This window comes from Symphalangus syndactylus, chromosome 1, assembly GCF_028878055.3.
Source record: "Symphalangus syndactylus isolate Jambi chromosome 1, NHGRI_mSymSyn1-v2.1_pri, whole genome shotgun sequence".
NCBI lineage: Eukaryota > Metazoa > Chordata > Mammalia > Primates > Hylobatidae > Symphalangus > Symphalangus syndactylus.
This window is the reverse complement of record NC_072423.2, coordinates 69072817-69096246: the sequence shown is the minus strand read 5'-3', so window position 1 is coordinate 69096246 and position 23430 is coordinate 69072817. Positions and strand designations below refer to the sequence as shown.

The 23430-nt window shown below is 40.4% G+C and overlaps 1 protein-coding gene and 1 long non-coding RNA gene across 2 annotated transcripts in view; one reads left to right on the top strand and one right to left on the bottom strand.

Annotated features, from left to right (window-relative positions):
- The window catches only part of LOC134736863 (uncharacterized), a 60690-nt gene extending 57356 nt beyond the window's left edge, over nt 1-3334 (bottom strand). Inside the window, exon 1 of the long non-coding RNA XR_010121266.1 lies at nt 3132-3334. This is a non-coding gene — a long non-coding RNA (uncharacterized lncRNA). The remainder of the gene's footprint in view (nt 1-3131) is intronic.
- MYOM1 (myomesin 1) overlaps nt 1-23430 on the top strand; it is a 181896-nt gene that overhangs the window by 68115 nt on the left and 90351 nt on the right. The window contains exons 7-12 of the mRNA XM_055237126.2: nt 532-624; nt 2457-2545; nt 2667-2729; nt 6751-6915; nt 11304-11465; nt 21258-21399. Coding sequence (XP_055093101.2) covers nt 532-624; nt 2457-2545; nt 2667-2729; nt 6751-6915; nt 11304-11465; nt 21258-21399 — 714 coding nt within the window. The remainder of the gene's footprint in view (nt 1-531; nt 625-2456; nt 2546-2666; nt 2730-6750; nt 6916-11303; nt 11466-21257; nt 21400-23430) is intronic.

Below are 23430 nucleotides of genomic sequence, written 5' to 3'. Positions count from 1 at the left end.
AAGTGATTTGCCCGCCTTGGCTTCCCAAAGACTGCAGACTTTTATAAATGAATTGCTTTAGTGAATTTTTGTAGATTGCACACACCCATGTAACTGACACCCAAATCAATAAACATTATTGACACTCAAGAAGCCTCCTTCATGTGTCCCAACACACTACTGATTTCTAGTAGCATTAGTCTTTTTGTTTTTGTATTCTGTATAAAAGCAATCATTTTTCTGTGCACTCTTTTGTAACTGGCTTTTTTTGGTAACATTATGTTACATGACATTCAGCCATATTGTTGTGAATAGTCAACATTTTTCATGTAAGTTTATAGAAGAGGGCAAAGCACTTCATCAAGAATGTGATTGTATTGCTGGTGCACTTCACGTAAGCTAATATGATTTACATTTATTTAATCGATGCTGCTGCTACCCTCAGCGCCCTGTTTACAGGTGTTCCTGCAAAAATAAGAATTGTATGTGTGTGTTTAATCATGAAGTTGTTTATACTTCAGCTTACTTCATTTTGTTTCCATTCTGTTATAGGTATAAAAACCAGGTGCCAATAAATGTCCATGCAAACCCTGGAAAGTATATTATTGAGAGTCGATATGGAATGCACACTCTGGAGATTAATGCGTAAGAGAACATTAGTGACCATGTGTTGCTCACCATTGCTCAGGGAGGCGTCTCACCCCTGCAATTAACTGCCACTGTCCCCACTTCTTCCCAATGCTGTGTGATCACAATGAGAGACATTCATATATGGTGCTTCTCTGGGCGCACACCTGAAAGTGATATGTATGACTGATCCTTACCATACCCACACTACCTCCCAAAGTGATTTTATATTTGGATTTGGTCAAAGATGGTGAGAAAAAAACCAATTTGCATGTTATTATTTATCTTTTTATATACTTGGGAATTTTTCTCAGATGTAAGTAAGAAAAATATGTTGCATAAAGAGGCATTTATATTCAGTAATCGTTTCAGAGTCCCAAATCAATATCATCATCACATTCTCTTGTTTTTAATAAATAAAGGCCATGGAGATCCGGGTAGGTGGCATTGAATGTGGGCTAAACTTGGAGATAATGTTCTTTCCTTTAGCTTGCCAGGAACCATGGTATGTACTCTGTCAATCTGTGTATGTGAAGCAGGCTAGACATTGAGATGTTTGAGCTTAAAGTAGAATCCAAAGCAAAATTTGAAAATGAAACCTACATCAAAATTCCTAAGTTCCCAAATGTTTATTATGCCTCCCAAGATGATTTTGAAATTCAAACCTAATTAGGTCAATGAAAAAGCTAAACAAGCTCCCACCATTTTCAGTTTAGATAAAACCATGGTGTGCATAAATGTCAAGGTGAAATTTATATCATTCATTCTCAAGAGACTTATAGCCTTCTCCTCAGATCAGAGGAGTTGGCCAAGTGATGCTAGGACCCTGTGACATTTGCCAAGCTCTGACCCTGACCCAAAGTCAGGTCAGTTCTGCCAGTGGGTGGTTCTGCTGAAGCAGCAGTGAGCTATGTGGTTACTTTCAAAATTAAGTAGTTATGAAAAGGGCAACTGTATTTGCCTTCCTGGGGTTCTATTGATGTCTGTAAAATTTCAGCAAGAAAAAAAATTTACACAAATGAAACTAAACCCTGAGAAACAATGAAGAACATGAGAAACTGGTAATGATAAGGCATAAAACAACCTGCTTTGAAACCTTAGCCTCTTCATCTCTCCATGAGACCATTCTCTCCCTAATGGTCCATTTTTATAAGAATTCCAATTTCTGTATTATAACTTAGAAGGACATCCAAATGGTGCTTCTTGTGTTGTGTTGTGAGCTGAAATTCCAAGTATGGCCTGAACCTTAGTGGAAATGAAGTGTAAATAACTTAGATGAGCTTTGAAGCTAGAACACATAGACCAACCTGGCTCAGGGAGGTTGTGGGAATCTACATGGAGGGACTGCTTCTTTCTCTTCCCTATTGCCTGGTTGCCCCCAGACTGAAACCCACCACAGGGGCAGGACAGCAGGAAAGCCACGCCCTCCAGTGTGCCTCTGGGTAGTTACTTGCTACAAAGGTACATGCCTGCACATTTTCTCCTCCCAATGCAACTTTAGACAAGTAAGCAGATCACAATGCTGTTCACTCTGTAATTTATGTGCCTAGCACTTGGTTGACATTTTTTTTTTGACAGTTTAAATGAACCCAGGTTAGGGTCACAGTGAACTATAGGTGTTCTCTCCCCAGTCTATGCTGCTGGCATGAAACTGCAGTAGATCACTTGGACTAGGTAATACCCCACAGGTAGGTAGATCAGAGACAGTAGCTATACCAGGAGAACCAAAGAGCCATGTGTTAGCCACTGATTTGCGGGGGGCTGTGATAGCAAAGAGTTCCCTGATAGAACAGCTAGTAATTACAAGGATTGTCACTACAATGGATATTCATTTCCATCTGTTCTTTCAGATGTGATTTTGAAGATACAGCTCAGTACCGGGCGTCAGCGATGAATGTTAAAGGAGAGCTTTCGGCATATGCTTCAGTTGTGGTAAAGAGTAGGTTTGCTAGATTTGTTTCCTTCAAAGTGTGTGTGTGTGTGTTTTTAAATTTCTTCCCATTGTTTTAAAATAAATCTATCACAAAGCAGTTCACATACATTTCTGTTTTCTTGTCTAGGGTATAAGGGAGAGTTTGATGAGACTCGCTTCCATGCTGGGGCTTCCACCATGCCCCTCAGCTGTAAGTTTAAAAACACATTTACTAAGTGTCGCCTCTATGTAAAATATGGCATAATAAACTAGTCCATAATGCTGAAATAAATGCATACTATATATAACATAGTATATGCTAGGTTGGATGTAGTAGGTACCTGTGGTTATTTTATTTACTTATTTTTTTAGATTTTTTTGGTTACTGTTCTCTTTCTGAATCGAATTGCTTTGTGCTGGTTTTATGAAAGCCCAGATATGATGGGCTAAAAATAGCAAATGCTTTTACGTCTTTCTGGGTTAGACTGAGAAAGATCATTATACAAACCTGAGCAGAATGACTTAACCAAACACACACACACACACACACACACACACACACACACACACACACACACACAAGTCTGGACTATATCAAAGCACTCTTTCTCACCCTTAAATATGCAGATGGGCATCACTTCCTTGGGAAAGCAGGTCTGACCCCCACTGTCGCCCCTACACCCTACCCAGTCAGGGTTAGGTGTCCTGGGTGAGGCCACGGCACCTCATCGGAGTGTCAGTGAGGCTGGACACTGTTACCTGTTGTGTGTCAGTCTCTCTCACTGGTCCATGAGCCACTTGAAGGCAAGGTTGGGCCTGCCACAGAGTGGGTATTCAATAATGAATGAATAAATAAATGCATTAAGTTATAAAGTACAATCTAAAATGAAGTCTAAATGTGATTTAATAAAAACTTATTAAAAATATTCTGGTCAGTGGTAATTTGCAAATTTGTGAATGTCAGTCATTTCATTTACATCAGAACTTGTATTTATGAGAAGCAATAAAAGCAAAATCTTTATGGTTGTTGAAATAATTATATACTTACAGTGGTCAGACTGAAAAAGATAGTCAAGCCCTAACTTGGTTTTCAAACATTAAAAAATTAGTGGTAGTTTTGAAAATGGCTGATACCAGTTTTTCACCTGGCTGGTTAGCTTGATGTCTGTGGCTGACCTTCTCCACTGATTTCATGGAATGGCTTCTCATTTAATATCCCAAGTTGTGATGATTGGTATCAGCCCCATGGGTGAGAAGGGATGACTGGTAGAGCAACAGAGAAGCACATCCTGAATCATGTTCTTCTCCCATCTCTTGATTTATGCTGAGATAGAATAGTTGGGGCCAGGCACTCAACTCTGCCTCTGTAACACAAAAGCAGCCGTAACAGTAGGAGAATGAATGAGCATGGCTGTGCTCCAATAAAACCTTCTTTATGAATATTGAAATTAAAATTTCTTGTGACTTTTCACATCACAAAATATTGTACTTCTATTTTTTTCAACCACTAAAACATGCAAAAACCATTCTTAATAGTCTAAACAAGAGGCATTGTAGATTTGCCCCAGACTTGCCAACCCCTGCCCTAAACCATTTTTCCCAGGATAGTAAGTACACGTGATAAAAGATTGAGGACATGACAACGGAATGATGTGTTGTCTTCTGGTTGTTAAACTGGGGTGCCTCCTACTGAACCCCAAAGTTATTGCAGACAGTCCAGTCCAATCTCAGATACAGAAGAGAACCTAGAAGTTAGGTCCGTTTCTAGGTCACCTACTTGTCTTTCCAGCTGGATCTAGAACATCTGGCGGCAGCCCTCACCTCTACCCGCTAAGGCAGCTCTGGAACCAGCGCAGCCTCCCAGCGCTGTGCAAGATCTGTCAAGTTGTTTCTCTCTCTGGTCTCAATGAACATCAACACATTAAAGTGAGGCAGATGGGAGATGTGCTTCCAAAGAGAAGTTATTTCACTGTTGATTAGGGTTACCTGGGAACACACAAAATCAAGAGAGTACAATGTATTGGTCAAGAGCACAGAAACGGCCAGCCGGTGCAAATGTGGCTCTGCAGGGGAATGTGGTCAGTTATTTTGCCTTCCTATGCATCGGTTTCTTCTTCTATAAAATGCAGATATTAGTGGTACTTACGTAATAGCATTATTATGGGGTTTGTGTTAATATGGGGTATTAAATGCTTGGACCAATACTTGGTCAAAGTCGAACTCAATAAATGTTAGCTTGCATTTTCAAGTGTAATGAAAGAAGTCTTAGGAAGAGGGACAAAATATGTGAGAAAGGGCCTAAGTTTTGGAGTCGAGAAGTTATGAGTGTGAATTTCAATTTCACACAGCTACCTGTGGAATTCTGGCAGTAGGTGTGTGTTACTTTTGTGAGCTTCCATATCCCCACCTGAAAGAGAGGAAGAAAATAATATCTACGGCATAGAGTTGTTGCAAGGAATTGATGATATGTCAAATGTGAAAGTGTCTGGCATGTAATAACCCATCAATAAACAGTCGTTTCTTTCCCAAGTCCTTTCTTTGGTGAAAAGAGGAAATAAAGCCTAGGAGAGTTGATTACGCAGGCTGCATTTACTCAATCTGTAAATAAGATATTTCTGAGAATAATATTTTTAAAAGTTAGAATATTTTAAACTTCTCCATTTTCTCCTGTGGACATTTCTTATAATATTTATTACTCAGATCATTAAAGAAACTGAAGCAACTTATTTTAAAACTCCATTAAAATTATTTAATTAAAAATTATTTTTATTTTTATGGATACATAGTAGTTGGACATATTGATGAAGTACATGTGATATTTTGATACAAGCATACCATGTGTAATGATCAAATCAGGGTAATTGGAACATCCATCATCTCAAACATGTCTTATTTCTTTGTATTAGGGACATTCCAATTCCACTCTTCCCATTGTTTGAAAATATGCAATAAATTATTAACTGTAGTTGCACTATTGTGCTACCAAATACCAGATCTTATTCCTTGCATCTAATTGTATTTTTGTGCCCATTAACTAACCCTTCTTTATTTCCCATCGCACTACACTTCCCAGCCTCTGGTAACCATCATTCTACTCTCTATCTCCATGAGTTCAATTCTTTTTAGCTCTCACATTTGAGTGAGAACACATGATATCGGTTCTTCTGTGCCTGGCTTACTTCCCTTAACATAATGTCCTCTAGTTCCATCCATGTTGTTGCAAATGACAGGATTTCAATCTTTTTTTTGCTGAATAACATTCCATTGAGTATATGTACCAAGTTTTGTTTATTCATTCTGCCATGGATGAACACTTAGGTTGATCTCACATCCTGGCCTATTGTGAAAAGGGCTGCAATAAACATCCGAGTACAGATGTCTCTGTTATATATTGTTTTCGTTTCTTTAAGATATAAACCCAGCAGTGGGATTGCTGGATTATATGGAAATTTTTTATTTTTTTGAGGAACCTCCATACTGTTCTCCATAGTGGTTGTACTAATTTACATTCCCACCAACAGCGTAAGAGGATCTCCTTTTCTCCACATCTTTGTCAGCGTTATTGCCTGTCTTTTGGATACATTTTAATCGGGGTGAAATGATATCTCATTGTCGTTTTGATTTGCATTTCTCTCATGTGATGTTGAGCATTTTTCCATATACCAGTTGGCCATTTGTATGTCTTCTTTTTAGAAATGTCTATTTAGATCTTTTGCTCATTTTTAAATTGGATTACTTGAATTTTTTGCTATTGAGTACTTTGGGCTTCTTATATATTCTGGTTATTAATCCCTTGTCAGATGAAAAACTCCATTTTTATGAATAATGGATATGGCTATTTTGTCCCAAGAGTACAAGCAGTAGAGTTTAACTCAACATCTAAAATTACAAAGTGCATATTTTGCAGCTAAAGATTTAAGTCTAGGCTAAATGTGGTATTAATTTGCATTTAAGACATTAAACCTGACCCTTTAAGTTCTATTCATTACAATAATAAAAATAAGCATTTAGCTTATATAACCAATGAAGCAAGAATTTCCATACAAATGATATATGCATATGTTCTAAATACTTCTTATATAGAGTTTCATTTTGACCCAGTTAAATCATTTGCTCATTTGTTCATTTTTTTTTTTTTTTTGCTGTGACTGCTTTCTGCCTGTGCTTATTAAAATGCTTGTGCCTCTTTGATGAAGAAAAAAATTACTGATATTTGTTATTTTTGTACCCAGTTGGTGTGACCCCGTATGGTTATGCATCCAAGTTTGAGATCCACTTTGATGACAAATTTGATGTGTCTTTTGGGAGAGAGGGAGAGACAATGAGTCTAGGCTGTCGTGTTGTCATCACTCCTGACATTAAACATTTCCAGCCAGAGATCCAGTGGTACAGAAATGGTGAGTCTTTACAAAGAATGCTCACTTAGGTTCTTATTTGAAGAAGGTTGTAGACCAGATTGCAGATCTGTTTATCGGAGCTGGTGGAATCTGGAAGTTAGAAGGGACTACCTTTACACGATTAAAAGGTTTTTACATGTATAGCAAAGTAGCAACACTTTCATATTTGTGGAGATGATATTTTCCTTTTAACAAGTAAGATGTGGAAAGAATCATAAAGAATGTATATTCTGCTGGGCGTGGTGGCTCATGCCTGTAATCTCAGCACTTTGGGAGGCTGAGATGGGCGGATAACCTGAGGTCAGAAGTTTGAGACCAGCCTGGCCAACATGACCAAACCCTGTCTCTACTAAAAACACGAAAATTAGCCAGGTGTGGTGGTGTGCACCTGTAATCCCAGCTACTCAGGAGGCTGAGGCAGGAGAATCACTTGAACCCAGAAGGCAGAGGTTGCAGTGAGTGGAGATGGTGCCATTGTACTCCGCCTGGGCGACAGAGCGACTGTCTCAAAAAAAAAAAAGTATATTCATTTTGTAAGTTAATCCATTTGGTAAAATACCCATCCTCATAGACTTATCTATACCACAAAAATGGTATGTAACTTTAAAAAACATAACCTTATGAAACAATAAAATCCTGATGTTATTATTAATTAACCAGAAGAGTACATTCAGAAGAATTTCAGACTCTGGTACTTTTGTTTTAACGTATTAAAGGCTTTTTATAATTTTGAAATTTTTGATAAGTATATTCTGCATGCAATATATCCAAGTTCTACTGATGTCCCTGAAGGACACAAAAATAAATAAAATGATCCTTTTGCTTTACATCATATTATAACAGGTTGGTAGAACAGAAAGAAAATCCTTCCATTGTCAGTTCCTCTGATTCTGGCTTTAAATCACAATTCAATCTCACTTTGCTTCAAAAGGGCCTAGAGCCATGATAGTTTGGTGTGAGAAAGAAATAAGGATTTAATTTCCCCTTTTTAAACTCCATTTGGGTTAAAGTATATTTAAAGTAACACTCCAGGTAAAACCCAATCAAAGCAAAACAAAATGAAAAAGCTATCAAAACAAGTTGATGAGTTGAAGCATTGGGCTTAAAAAATAATGCTATTTCTAAAATAACAATAGGCCAGGCACAGTGACTCACACCTGTAATCCCAGCACTTTGGGAGGCTGAGGTGGGCAGATCACCTGAGGTCAGGAGTTTGAGACCAGCCTGGCCAACATGGTGAAACCCTGTCTCTACCAAAAAATACAAAAATTAGCTGGGCGTGGTGGTGCACACCTGTAGTCCCAGCTACTTGCATGGCTGAGGCAGGGGAATCGCTTGAACTCAGAAGGCAGAGATTGCAGTGAGCCAAGATTGCGCCATTGCACTCCAGCCTGGGCAACAGAGCAGGACTCCGTCTCAAAACAAAACAAACAAAACAAAAAACATAAAATAAAATAACAATAAATCTTAGGTCCAAATACACTGTTTCTATACTAGAGTATCTCATAGAATAGACCAAGATATAGAAACTGTCTGAAGAGAATAAGGGATTGCCCCAAATCATACAATCAAATTCTTGCCACGGGAGACCTCCAGACCTGCTGGTGTTTACTCTAAGCCTGGAGATCTTTTAACTACCATGTGCCTTCTTTTATATTGTCTGTATTAGGTCTAACACAGATAAAAAGCCTCCGGAGAAAATCTGTACTTTCTCTGACTTGTCTGCCTCCCTTTATGCCTAGGTATTGAAAACAGCATTGAAATTTAAGAAATTGAATTTGCCCATACATACATATCTGCGAGGCCCATGCTAGCTCCTAGCTAATAGAAGATGTGTCGTGGAGAGAGTAATGAATAAGGCCTAGGGATTTCATCATCCCTTTTAATTTATCTTAAAGTTTTCTCTTGGTTTATTTATAGAGATGATTATATTTTAAAGCTCTTAAAAACTTTAAAATTCCAGACACATTTAGTAGTGTACTAGTAAGATTATCGTATAGTTTTTCTGTTTAATTGTTTTAGAAAATAAATTTTGGAAAAATGCAGAAAAATGAAAGAAAAAATAGTTAATGATAATGCCTTGTGGTATTGTCCTATAAGGTACTTTATTATTATTATTTGTATGACTATTTATTATTCAAACTCCATTTTGTTCAGGTAAAAAACAAAAGCACAGAGAGGTTAAGTAATTTCCCTGAAAGTTACATAATTAGTTAAAGAGATCAGACTGAGCTGGGCACAGTGGCTCAGGCCTGTGATCCCAGCACTTTGGGAGGCCGAGGTGGGCAGATCACTTGAGGTCTGGAGTTTGAGACCAGCCTGGCCAACCTGGTAAAACCCCATATCTACTAAAAAAAAAAAAAAAAAAAAAATTAGCCAGGCATGGTGGCGCATGCCTGTAATCCCAGCTACTCAGGAGGCTGAGGCATGATAATCGCTTGAACCTGGGAGGCAGAGGTTGCAATGAGCTGAGATCACACCACTGCACTCTAGCCTGGGTGACAGAGCGAGATGCCGCCTCAAATTAAAAAAAACAAAAAACAAAAACGAGATAGAAAGAGATCAGACTGAAATATAGGTCCTCTCCATAGCTGACTTTTTGGGCCTGTGAACGGTGCCATTTTATAGGACCAAGAGATCTGGGCTTCATTTAATGCTCTGCTGTCACCCCCTTGAAGTTCATAATCACTTTATCTTTGATCTTGTGTTTTATACGTGGAGTCCAATGGGACTATGGCACATGCACATGATCAGAGGAAATATGGGAATAGCAGTGCAGACACATGTAGGTGCTGGCTCCCGGGCACAGTGGACAGTGGGTAGTAGGCAGTGTGAGCACCAAGCCGCAGGTGTGGTCTTCAGTTGTGCACATGAGCACTTGGGGCAGTCTGTGGCACCATGGCATTCCAAGGTGATGGCAGAGACCAGGAACTAGGGCCAGACTGGAATTAGCAATGGTGGTGGCACCAGCAGCAGTAGCCGTGGTGATGGGTCCCATGGCTGCAGAGGAGAGAAGGGGCTCAGCGTGGAGGCAGCATAGGGACACACAGTGTGGGGCCAGCTTGCCCGGCTTTCCCCAGAACTCAGCTATGTGGGATCTGCACAAATATTAACTCCTGGCCTGAGCATGGGGACAGGAACTGTTGGCAATAGGACAGTAAATTTTGTCAGTAAAATATTATAAAAGTGTACATGTAGACACTGCAATAAAGCGAATAAGGTAGTTATTAGAATTCTTCAAGGAGGTTCGAATCTCTGGTTTTGAGGCTTAGAATTAGAAGTTAAATTTAAAGATTGTAGCATTTGATGGAAAAGAACATTTTCATATGAAACTTTGGATGAGCCTATTATTAACAAGGAAGACAGTTTTAAAATTACCACTTATAATTGAAGATACAGTAATAGAATACATAAACAGGCATCCTGAATTTTATGCAAATCATGAAATCATGTTCGGCTTGTAGTATCACCTCCATAGGTTAAAGCTATATTGGACAAAGCATTAAAATGAAACTGTATAAATTCACACTTAAAATTAAATTGAGATTTACATGAAACTGATTTGTATGAAGAGTTAAATCTTTTTAGAATAATTGTCCCTTTATTCTAGATTTTAGATTGTACCTTTATTCTAAATTCTAGATTGTACCTTTATTCTAGGTTCTAGAATCTGGAGTCATCAGTTCTAGATTACTAAAATTTATATTTTGAAATAGTTTCTCAGAAAGTTAACCCAATGTTGTCATAGCCTATGTAACTTTCTTAACAGCTCTGGTAACAGTTACATCAGCAGAAAGGTCCTTCTAAAAAAATTATGGAAACTCATTCGTGAGCTTGCATTTATAAAGAGTTACTGATGTTGCTTTTGATTATATTGATTTAAAATGAAGTTGCTAAAAGTATAAATTTTGATGACTAATAAATGAATTTGCAGAAAAGCAGACCAGCAATATCTTATTATCAATCAAGGTCTCCTACTAGTAATGTATTATTATTGATTACATATACAATTATGGCACCAAAATACAATTTTTTGCAACTTGTATTACCCCATTACATTACCATAAGTAATAAAATATTTTTAAAGGAATAAGACATATTTTAGCACCTTTAATTGTACTTTTTCTCTGCTTTTTGAACAAGGGGCCTTGTAATGTAATTTTACACGAGGCCCCTGCAGATTATGTGTCTGCCCCTGATCCCCTTACTTTTGGTCCAGTATTTTTACCAGTGTAAACATATCAGGATGGCTCAAAGTCCTAGAGACTTCCTCTAGTAGTTAAATTACTTTCATTATAGAAAAGGCTAAGGAGAGGAATGGAGGGGAGACAAGAAGGAAGTTATAAAACAAAAATAAGTTAATTTGCTTACTTTTAAAATATTTCTAGGAGTACCTCTTTCTCCATCAAAATGGGTGCAAACACTTTGGAGTGGAGAGCGGGCAACACTGACATTTTCCCATCTCAACAAAGAAGATGAAGGCCTCTATACAATCCGTGTACGGATGGGAGAATATTATGAACAATATAGTGCTTATGTCTTTGTTCGAGGTAAGTCCTAGCAAAAAACAAAACACCTAACAATATTTAGTACACTGAAGCCAAAGCAGTTTTTTATTACAAAACCGTTCAAACATGTTTCATAATGATGGAAGAGTCATTTCAAAATTCTGGCAGGGTGCAATGTCTCACGCCTGTAATCCCAGCACTTTGGGAGGCCAAGGTGGGAGGATCTCTTGAACCCAGGGATTCAAGACCAGACTAGTAACATAGGCGAGAACTCATTTCTACAAAAAAAAATTTTTTTTAATTAGCTGGGCATGGTGGCATGCACCTGTGGTCCCAGCTACTTGGGAGGCTGAAGAGGGAGGATCACTCAAGCCCGAGACGTCAAGGCTGCAGCAAGCTGTGATTGCACCACTGCACTCCAGCCTGGGTGACAGAACAAGACCCCGTCTCAAAAAACAAAACAAAACAAAACAAAAGAAAGAAAAGAAAAAAGGAAATTCTTGCAGATTACATTGAATAAGAATATATTCGTTTCCAATAAAATAGACCCAGGCCCAGTGGCTCACGCCTGTAATCCCAGCACTTTAGGAAGCTGAGATGTGTGGATCACTTGAGCTCAGGAGTTCAAGACCAGCCTGGGCAACATGGTAAAATCCCATCTCTACAAAAACAAAAAATTAGCCGGACATGGTGGTGCGCACTTGTAGTCTCAGCTACTTGGGAGGCTGGAGCGGGAGGATGGCTTGAGCCTGGCAGGCAGAAGTTCCAGTTGGCTGAGATTGTGCCACTGCACTCCAGTCTGGGTGACAGAGTGAGACCCTGTCTCAAAACAAAAACAAAAAAAAGTAGACCTAGTGTAAAAGGTGAGCCCTGAGGGCACCAACTCAAAAGTCACCATTTTCCAGACCATGTTTCCATCATTGTTATCAGGACTTTCTTCATCTTCAGGGAGCCACTAGTACAGTTCCCTATGACTGTTCAGGTGGAGATGCTAAATCCTAATGATACCAGCCATCTCAGTTTAAGGAAGCTGCTGCAAAAGAAGGATCTATTATTTTGGGTGTAAGTCTTTAATATGTATTTCAGAGAGTAGATTTATTATTTCATTTCAGGTCCCTCGGCCCATAACTGAACTTTATAGCCTCTGTTTTGATGAACTAGGAAGCAAGGGGTTTCAGCTTAATTCTTGAGACAAACCAAAATTGTTGACTTTAGGAGTCTTTCTTTTTTTCAGTGGTGTGTGGTTTTTTGTTTTTTGTTTTTTGTTTTGAGAGGGAGTCACACTCAGTCACCCAGGCTGGAGTGCAGTGGCTTGATCTCAGCTCACTGCAAGCTCTGCCTCCTGGGTTCACGCCATTCTCCTGCCTCAGCCTCCCGAGTAGCTGGGACTACAGGCGCCCACCATCACGCCTGGCTAATTTTTTTATATTTTTAGTAGAGATGGGGTTTCACCATGTTAGCCAGGATGGTCTCGATCTCCTGACCTCGTGATCCACCGGTTTCGGTCTCCCAAAGTGCTGGGATTACAGGCGTGAGCCACCGCACCCGGCCTTTTTGGTGGTGTCTTAAATGGATTGGATATGTACATGTGGAATATTATTCCTCCACAGGATCCTAGCACTTGGGAAGACCATTAGCACTTTTAGGCTACCAGGGTAGTGTTCTATGTTTTTTTATGGGATGATTAGTCAGGTGCAGTCATAAGAAGAGATCCAGGAGAGGCACAAGAAAACAATGTTTATAATACTCACAGGTCCTAGAACAGGAACGGCTGGGCCACATGGGAAAGTGCCAGTGTCAGTCATGAGTCAGAAGGGGCAGGAGGAGCTAAGCAGTGCCTAGACCAAGCCCTTTATTAGAGTTTCCTTGGGAAGGGAAAGCAGGGCAAGTAAACAAGTTAGGATTGGCTAGTTCAAATAATTTCAGTAGACTGTAAGTTACAGCTGTGGTCCCTACTTGCCTGGAACCTGGCCCCGGGGATGATTAAGGCAGACCAATATTGCTTCCCAGATTCTACAGGCCAGATAAAGGAGGTGTGGCTGAAGTGGCTAGTTTGCATATCAGTCATGCTCCCCTCTGGGCCCTAAGAATTGGCTCGCCTCAGGAAGGCAGGCCCTCCTTAGCCAGAAAGGTGTCTAAGATGTTAAAGCATCATAATATAGAGAAAATTTAAAATATAAACAATGCAGGTAGACTAGCTCATTTTTATCTGTCATACACTAAACAGAATCATAAACTCATAAACATTTTGAGTGCTCAACTGGGATCCACAGACTTCCAAAGGGTCTATGATTAGAACGGTATTTCAGTATATTTAGGTTTTTTGGTAATCACATGCGTTTTATTTTATGTGTTTAAATGCATTACTCTCGGCCGGGCTCGGTGGCTAAAGCCTGTAATCCTAGCACTTTGGGAGGCTGAGGTGGGCGGATCACGAGGTCAGGAGTTCGAGACCATCCTGGCCAACATAGTGAAACCCCGTCTCTACTAAAAATACAAAAAAATTAGCAGGGCGTGGTGGCAGGCACCTGTAGTCCCAGCTACTCGGGAGGCTGAGGCAGGAGAATGGCGTGAACCCGGGAGGCGGAGCTTGCAGTGAGCCGAGATGGTGCCACTGCACTCCAGCCTGGGGGACAGAGCCAGACTCTGTCTCAAAAAAAAAAGCATTACTCTCAGAGGGACCTCTAGGCTTTACTGGCTTGTCAAAGGGGTCGATGGCTCAAAAATGTTAGAATTCTCATCCTAGTACAACCCCTTAATTTTAAGATGCAGAAACTGAGGTTCAAAAAAGTACCATAATTTACCAAAAACTTCAGTTAATTAGAAGCAGAAGTGGAACTAGATTATAGGTCTTCCAATGGCTAACCCAGGATTTTAATTAGGATCTAGACTAAGCTGCTGAAATGAAATAAAAAAAGGTTTGTTTCTCTCCTGTATGTGAAAGTTGAGTATGATCCAGATGCCTCTTCCCAGGTCCCCTCTATGTTGTTATTGCACTGTGCCCTGGGGTACTGTCCCAGGTTCCCATCCCAGCCTATGGGGAGGGGAAAGAAAGGGAGTGGTGCGGCAGAGGCAGAATTGCCCTCATCACCTCTGCTTGGTGCACACTTAGCACACGCAGACACTTCACAGTGAGGGGAGCTAGGAGGTACTGTCTTGTTAGCCAGCCATGTTTTCTGCTAACACTCAGGGGTCCTAGTACTAAAAGGAAGCAGGAAGAATGATTACTGGGGACAGTTAGCAGGCCATACCACATCAGCATTGAACAGTAAAAATGACCATTGAATTCTGTCCCAGACCGGCAACTGGTATAGATATCTGAATATCTAAACATCTGAAAAGCATATCAGGCTTTCTCCACCACAAAGGCATCATGAAAATGTCTATATCGTCAGGGAAGACAGGAGCTGACCTTCTGGGAAAATCGCAGTAAGAACAGACACACTGCAATTGGCAAGTGTGTTCGTTTAGCCAAATCACCAGGATCAACCTGGCTAGATGAGGATGAACTAAGCTAGGTCTTTGCTTCTGCTTTCCGTTGTTTTACCAGAGCCAGAGAACATCGCTGGCTATTCCAAAAATCTTTGTCATGCTGTGGTCCTTCCTTTGTGAACTTTTTCTGGGAATCCTGACCCAGTCTAGGGTTCCTCAACATTTCTCAGTGCCCACACCCAGAATGGTGCCTCTTTGCCAGGTTTAGGCCAGACTTCACGTTACTAACTACGGACGGGACGAAGGTGTTCCAATTTAAAATTTATACTTAAGCCAGTTTTCAAATCCACAAATTAAGGAAATGGAAAGATTCTCAGTTTATCAGAGGTTGATGTGAGAGAATCAAAAAGATAAATGGAAAAGGCAAAATTAGAAAGGTAAATTTCAGCAATTGCATTGTGAATTTTACAATCTTTAGAAAAAGATTTCACTTATAAATTTATTTTAAATGATATATATTAGGTTTTTAAAAGTGTATTTTTGAGATATAATTTACATACCATAAAGTTCACTCATGTTAAGTATACAATTTGGTGTTTTTTAGTATATTTACAGAGTTGGGCAACCATTACCCACACTCCACTTTTAGAAAATTTTGACCAGGTACAATGGCTCATGCCTGTAATCCCAGCACTTTGGGAGGCCAAGATAGGAGGATCTCTTGAGCCCAGGAGTTTGAGACCAGCCTGGGCAACATAGCAAGACCCCATCTCTACAAAAACTGAAAACAGTTAGCTGGGTGTGGTGCATGCCTGTAGTCCCAGCCACTCAGGAGGCTGAGGTGGGAGGATTGCTTGAGCCCAAGAAGTTGAGGCTGCAATGAGTGGTGATTGCAGCACTGCACTCCAGCCTGGGTGACAGAACAAGACCCTGTCTCAGAAAAAAGGAGGAAAAAAGAGAGAAGAAGAAGAAAAGAAGGAAAGGAAGGGAAGGGAAGGGAGAAGAAGAAGGAGGAGGAGGAGGAGGAGAAGAAGAAGGAGAAGGAGAAGGAGAGGAAAAAAGAGAGGGAGAGAGGGAAGGAAGGCAGGCAGGCAGGGAAGGAAGGAGGGAAGGAGAGAAGGAGAGAAGGAAGAAAGGAAGGAAGAAAGGAAGGAAGGAAGGAAGGAAGGAAGGAAGGAAGGAAGGAAGGAAGGAAAGAAGGAAAAGAAAGAAAATTTACATCACCCTAAAAAGATTTCTCCTCCCTCTTTCCCTCTCCCATACCCAGTCTAGTCTCCCGCAACTACTAATTCACTTTCTATCTCTATAGATTTGTCTTTCTGGACATTTCTGGATCTCTATGGTTTTTTATGTCAGCCTTCTTTGGCTTTACATGTTTTGAGGTTCATTCATGTTGTAACACATATTGTTCCTTTTTCTTATTAAATTGCATTCCAATACATGGATATGCATTCTTTTGCTTATACATTCACCTGCTGATGGACAGTGCAATTGTTTTCACTCTTTGGTTATTATAAACATGTGTGTTCATATTTATAGGCCTATATCTTCATTTCTCTTGGGTATCTACCTACAAGTGGAATTGCTAGGTCATATGGTAAATTTGTGTTTAACTTTGTAAGAAACTGCCATTGTTTAAATAATATTTTATTTTTTAACAAGCTTTGTATTCATTGAGCTGCACGAGGTCACTTCAGGGCATTGTTCTGGAGCTCTGATATTCTTACAGCTTAGAAAACAGCTTCCACACCAGAATGAACAGTGTATAAAGCACCATATGTCTGCAGAAACACATTGTAAAGAGCTGTACGCATTTGGCCAAGATTTTATTACATAGATAATATGTGTTCATTATGAAAAAAATAGATAATATAAATTTAACAAACAAAAAGTAAAGCCGGCCGGGCGCGGTGGCTCACGCTTGTAATCCCAGCACTTTGGGAGGCCAAGGCGGGCGGATCACGAGGTCAGGAGATCGAGACCACGGTGAAACCCCGTTTCTACTAAAAATACAAAAAAAATTAGCCAGGCGTGGTGGCGGGCACCTGTAGTCCCAGCTACTCGGAGAGGCTGAGGCAGGAGAATGGCGTGAACCCGGGAGGCGGAGCTTGCAGTGAGCCGAGATCGCGCCACTGCACTCCAGCCTGGGCGACAGAGCGAGACTCCGTCTCAAAAAAAAAAAAAAAAAAAGAAAAAAAAGTAAAGCCGTCCATAAGTTTACCACCCACAGGTATCCAGTGTTATAATTTTATTACATATTCTTTGAGGCTTTGATATATTCTTTCCTTCTCTTTCTCTTTTCTTTTTTTCACACTCTCTGTTTCTCTCGCTCTCTCTCATGCAGAGAGAAAGAGACAGAGAAATAATTAAGTGATAAAGGATGTCATTAAAATGTCATGAAAGAAGAATTGAAAATGGCAAATAAGTATATGAAAAAATTTTCATTAGCAATCAAAACAATGAAAATTGAAATGAGGCTGGACACAGTGGCTCATGCTGGTAATCCCAGCACTTTGGGAGGCCCAGGTGGGAGGATCACTTGAGCCCAGGAGTTCAAAACCAGCCTGGGCAACATAGTGAGACCCTGTCTCTACAAAAAATAAAAAAATTAGCTGGGTATAGTGGAGTATGCTTATAATCCTAGCTACTTGGGAGGCTGAAGAGGGAGGAGAGCTTGAGCCTGGGACATCAAAGCCACAGTGAGCTATGATTGCCTCACTGCACTCCAGCCTGGGCCACAGAGTGAGACCCTATCTCAAAAAAAGAAAGAAAGAAAGAAAGAAAGAAAATTGAAATGAGATTGTTTTTCCTATCATATTGAAAAGATTTAAAGTTTTTTGAAATCCACTGGGGTAAAAGAATGGAGGAACAGGCACTGCTACAGTGGCTGGTGAGTATAAATTAGTTCAACTTTTCTCAGGGTCTTTGCCACTAAATATCAAAAACACACATTTCCAACAATTCTAGTTCTAAGAACTAAGGGGACAGAGGTGAAAAAAATGTTTGGGGAAAAATTAGAAGAAATATAGATATTCACCAATATGCAAGCTGTAGAATAAAGTATAATAGATGCTCCATGAAACCGTGACATACCACACAGCAATGAAAACCAATGTCTACCCACATATATTGATATGGAAATACATCAAGAAAAAACAGCTTACATGAAACTATATAGTACAATCACTTTGTTTCAAAAATAGTCATTTCTGAGTTTATAAATATAGAATAAAAGTCTAGAAAGATTTAGGCCAATATGTTAATAGTAGTTATCTCTGGGTTATAAAAAAGGGATTTTTACATATTTTTTGATTATCATATAGTTCATATAAAATATATATAATACTTTTACAATAAAGGCAATAGAATTACATTTTGCAAAAAGTTATTAATAGTCTGTGTCAGAGGTCAAAATATAAAGAGTAGTAGGCTAATCTTTGATCTAATAATCAAACTTACAAAAAGTTTGGCTATTTGGAGGGCAGGGAGAGGGAAGGGCAGAGGTGTAGAAGAGGATTAATGTTGTCTGAAGGGTGCTGTGGGCCCCACACTGTGTAGCAGCTGCTAGAAGCCAAATACTATGTTTCCTTGCTTCACAGCTGCCTCTTGTCATCCCAAGTATGTTTTGTTTCTCACACTATGTTGTAGCTTCTTGAGAAAAAGAAGGATTATTATTATTATTATTTTTGGAGACAAGGTCTTGCTCTGTCACCCAGGCTGGAGGATAGTGGCGCGATCACAGCTCACTGCAGCCTCTACCTCCCAGGCTCAAGCAATCCTCTTCCCTCAGCCTCTCAAGTAATTGGAAACATAGGCCCGCACTACCACACCAGCTATTTTTTTTTAAAATGCATAGAGACAGGGTCTCACCATGTTGCCCAGGCTGCTCTTGAATTCCTAGGCTCAAGTGATCTACCCAATGTGCTAGGATTACAGGCATGACCCACTCCACCCAGCTAGGATCCTTATTTTTTAACTTTTGCAGTTAACACGTAGAGGAGTACTGAATGAATGAATGAGTGAATGAATGAATGAGAGAATGAATGCCTGAGTAACTTGGAAGATTGTCAAGCCCACCTCAGTTCCAAGCAATGCTATACAAACGCTGAACAATGGCTCCCTGAATGCTTGCTGTCTGCCAGGCTCCATTACAGCATATTCCTGCCATCGTGCATCTATGCCATGGATGCCCAGCTCACTGAACCCTGCTGTATCAACGCAGGGGCTCCTCGTTGTTGTGCTATAGGCCATTAGCAAAAGGACATGGCTAGAGGTTGCCAGCTGTCCCCCTTGTAGCTGATGGCTTTCTAGCAATGCCTCTTTTGCAGCCCAAGCATGTCAGCCTCAGCATCCCCACCTCCTCTGCAGCTCTGCTCTGCCTTTGCCATCAGCAGCCCCACTCTCCGCCATCCAGTGCTCTGAAAGCCTGGAAGGAAAGAAGTGTCTCACCAGACGCGGTGGCTCACGCCTGTAATCCCAGCACTTTGAGAGGCCGAGGCGGGCGGATCACAAGGTCAGGAGTTCGAGACCATCCCGGCTAATACGGTGAAACCCCATCTCTACTAAAAATACAAAAAAAATTAGCCAGGCTTAGGTGGTGCACGCCTGTAGTCCCAGCTACTCGGGAGACTGAGGTGGGAGAATGGCATGAACCCGGGAGGCAGAGCTTGCAGTGAGCCGAGATCGTGGCACTGCACTCCAGCCTGGGTGACGGAGTGAGACTCTGTCTCAAAAAGAAAAGAAAAGAAAAGAAAAGAAAGAAAGAAAGAAGGAAGGAAGGGAGGGAGGGAGGAAGGAAGGAAGGAAGGAAGGAAGGAAGGAAGGAAGGAAGGAAGGGAGGAAGGGAGGAAGGGAGGGAGAAAGAAAGAAGTGTCTCCTCATCAAAATGCTCATTTCCCATTGAGTGGCACGCAGAGATTCTGCATTAAGTTTTAGGCACAATGAGTTAGTTACATTCTCCTATAGCACTTCTGCAGGAGATATTTGCCTAGACGCTTTCCTGCTGGTTCACAGAGCAAGAAACAGAATGTTCAAAACCCAAGTAGCTTGAGCTCTTCACAGATAATGCAAATCTATTAAATGCAGAAGTAGACAAATATTTCTGCTATGTTATCAAATGTCCTTGTAACTCATAAGAGTTACAGAATGTAGATCATATGGAAAGAAAGTGTTTGTTTGGTCGACGTGGGTGCTTTCCCTTGAGTGAGTGGCTCCTGCGTGTCTCGGCCTCTTCTACTAACTCCGTTTATGAAAGCGTTGGTCAAATGCCAGGAGGAATTGGCAAATGTGGGCCTCCACCCCCAGGGACCCTGCCTCTTGTCTTAATTATTCTCACTTAAAAGGTTACTAACTGAATATTTTCATTCCCCCTTTTTCCCCTCCTATAAACAGCCCTGATTCACTAATTTAGCTGTGCCTGAGGGGCTATGTGGTCAGGGGATCCCATTTCATAAAAAGGGATTGTACTGTTTCTTGTATTATCCCGGACTTTTACTAAACTCAGATAAACTAAGCTCAGATGTGAGTATTGCATTGGAGTTCTTTTCGCAAGTGTCTTCAGTTTGGTAACAATCATTTGATTAAAACGAATGTTTTCTCTTTCAAAATGGTAGTGTCTTGCCTAGGGAATGGCAAAGCTCTATGACTCGTATTTTCTTGTGGATGCCTCCAGAAGGGGCATTTGTCTCCCTTGGGAGGCTTTCTTAGTTTTTTCTTAGCAACATTGCACAATCAATGTCATGAGAACAGACTTTCTGTCACAACTGACTTGTCTGAATGCAATCTTCAGCATCTCTATATTAATTTTCTTTTGGAACATTTTGGGCCGCAAGGACCATGAGGCAAAGGTCATGGGTTCTTTTCGGAGCACTTTCTATTTTCTGACACAATGTTCTTCCTGCTGAAGGTAAAAAACACACATTGTTATGTTGGTCAACAAATAGCAAGATTTGGCCGGGCGCAGTGGCTCAAGTCTGTAATCCCAGCACTTTGGGAGGCCGAGGCGGGTGGATCACAAGGTCAGGAGATCGAGACCATCCTGGCTAACACGGTGAAACCTCATCTCTACCAAAAATACAAAAAGAAATTAGCCAGGCGTGGTGGTGGGCGCCTATAGTCCTAGCTACTCAGGAGGCTGAGGCAGGAGAATGGCGTGAACCCGGGAGGCGGAGCTTGCAGTGAGCTGAGATCGCACCTCTGGCCTCCAGCCTGGGTGACAGAGCGAGACTCCATCTCAAAAAAAAAAAAAAAAAAAAAAAAAAAGCAAGATTTGATGCTTGCTGTGTTGGGGCCAAAGACTGAGCCACTGTGATGATGTGGTAAGAAGCGTGTGCGCTGAGACCTCTGCCTGCCGACTGACAGCATGTCTGAGAGGGTTAATGGGATCCTTCTCTGTCTCCACAGATGCTGATGCAGAGATTGAAGGAGCCCCAGCTGCCCCCTTGGATGTGAAGTGCTTGGAGGCCAACAAAGATTATATCACCATCTCCTGGAAACAGCCAGCTGTCGACGGAGGGAGTCCTATTCTCGGATATTTTATTGACAAGTTAGTGCTTAGGCTAACATCAATTACAGTTATTTGGTCATAGAGATGCATGCTTGATTTCTCCCATCATTTCTAGGGGAAATATTTTCTTTTCTGGCTTTCCTCTCCTCCTGTTTCTATTTCTGTATCTCTCTTCATCTTTCTTTTTCTCTATTTGTCTCTGTCCCAGTCTCTCGCTCTCTCTCTCTGTGTGTATATATCTACACACACATATACATACATACGCATATACACATACATATAATGGTACCTACACATATATATATATATATATAAAAAATGGGTATATATACCCATTATAAATACGTGTGTGTGTGTGTGTGTGTGTGTTCAGTAGGTACTTGGAAATGCTGATTTCTAATTGAGTGCTTTTACAGCAGTTAGTACCTGCAGATGGAGTGGGTCACTCCCCAGCAGACAAATGTGACAGCTCATATCATAGTGTCACAAAATTCATCTTTGGAACTTAGGTAAATAGGTAGGTAGATATATATGCATATATATATTTCATTTCCAAGGTGGCCTCTATGAGGTCTACAAATTCATAGCATTCTTGCCAAATTAGCAATATGAGCTGGTAGTCAAATTCAAAAAATTCTTATTTGGAATTTAGGTAAAAGTTCCAAAAATGAATTAAATATTTACCTAAATTCCAAAGATGAATTTTTTTGAATTTGGCTACCAGCTTATGTCACTAATTTGGCAAGAATGCTATGAATTTGTAGACCTCATAGAGGCCACCTTGGAAATGAAATCATTGGAATTCAGCATAATGTCCATATTCCTAATACGTCAATAACTTAAGAATATTTACTTTGGTAATACTACCAAAGTCTTATTTCTACCGCAGGATGTGTTTTCAAGTTATACAAAGAAGTAACAACAAAAAATCAATAGGAGCAAATTATTCACTGTCTACAAGTTCTTGTCTACATTCTGCAAAACTTGGAGGCTCTGATATTTATAGTAACTGGGCTTTACACATTAATTATGACATGAGTGTGGACAATACAGACAGCAAGTTTAGATTTGGCCTAAATAACATTGTTCTCTGACTTGGTTTCTATTCAGATCATTGCTCCAATTCTCTTTTCATTTGTGAGTATTGAAATCTCATTGTAGAAATCAATAGAGATGGATAATCTGTGTCGTATTAGCACAATGGGTTTGTACCAAGGGTGTGTTGAATTTCACAGTATATAAATACATGCGATTGTGCTCAGAACTATTTGTAAGAAATATTTCTAATAAATTATATACTATTTAACCATCCATGTGAAATAATGCTTCCACAACATTTCATCATTTAGTAGTGATGAATTGTGAAGGTTTAGATATATTCTTTTTTGTGCTTTATTGTCTTTGGCACATTTCCAAGGGATTTTTAAACTTTGACCAGTGAAAGGCCAGGGACAATCAGTAGTTTGTTCTCCTCTGGCCTTAGTCGTAGTGAAAATACCCACCCTGTGGCTATTATTTATTAAGCATTTACTGTGTGCATGGCACTGTTCTAAATACTTTGCTCATATTAACCACTAACCCATAACCACCCTTTAAGGTCGTTGCTATTATTTCAAGTAGGAAATGAGGCCCAAGACCACATATCAGTGAGGAAGCACTAACTCGCCTAAGATCACGCAGGTAATAACTAGCAGAACTAGAATTCAGATGTGAGCCTGGCTGTAGGTTTGTGTTCTTTCTGCTCCAGCGTGCTGCAGAAAGTGTCAGGAGCAGTGAGTTCCACTTTTCTTTCTGCCCACATGAGGCTAGGAAGGATGCTGTAGTGTCACTGGGTCACCATAGCAGTATCTGCACAGAGAAGAGGCTGAGTCCTGGCAGAAGCTCTGGAGACAGGTGTAGATGGAAGAATTGTCCTGGCCCTATCAGCTTCTGCCACAGCCCCACCTCCCCAAACCCCTAGCAGCTCCAGAATTTCTACCAAGTAGGATTAGGGGAAATGATGGAAGGCAGGAATTGAAGCCACATTTGACAGCACTTTACATAAGGAAAGTGAGGAAGTTGTCTATTCCA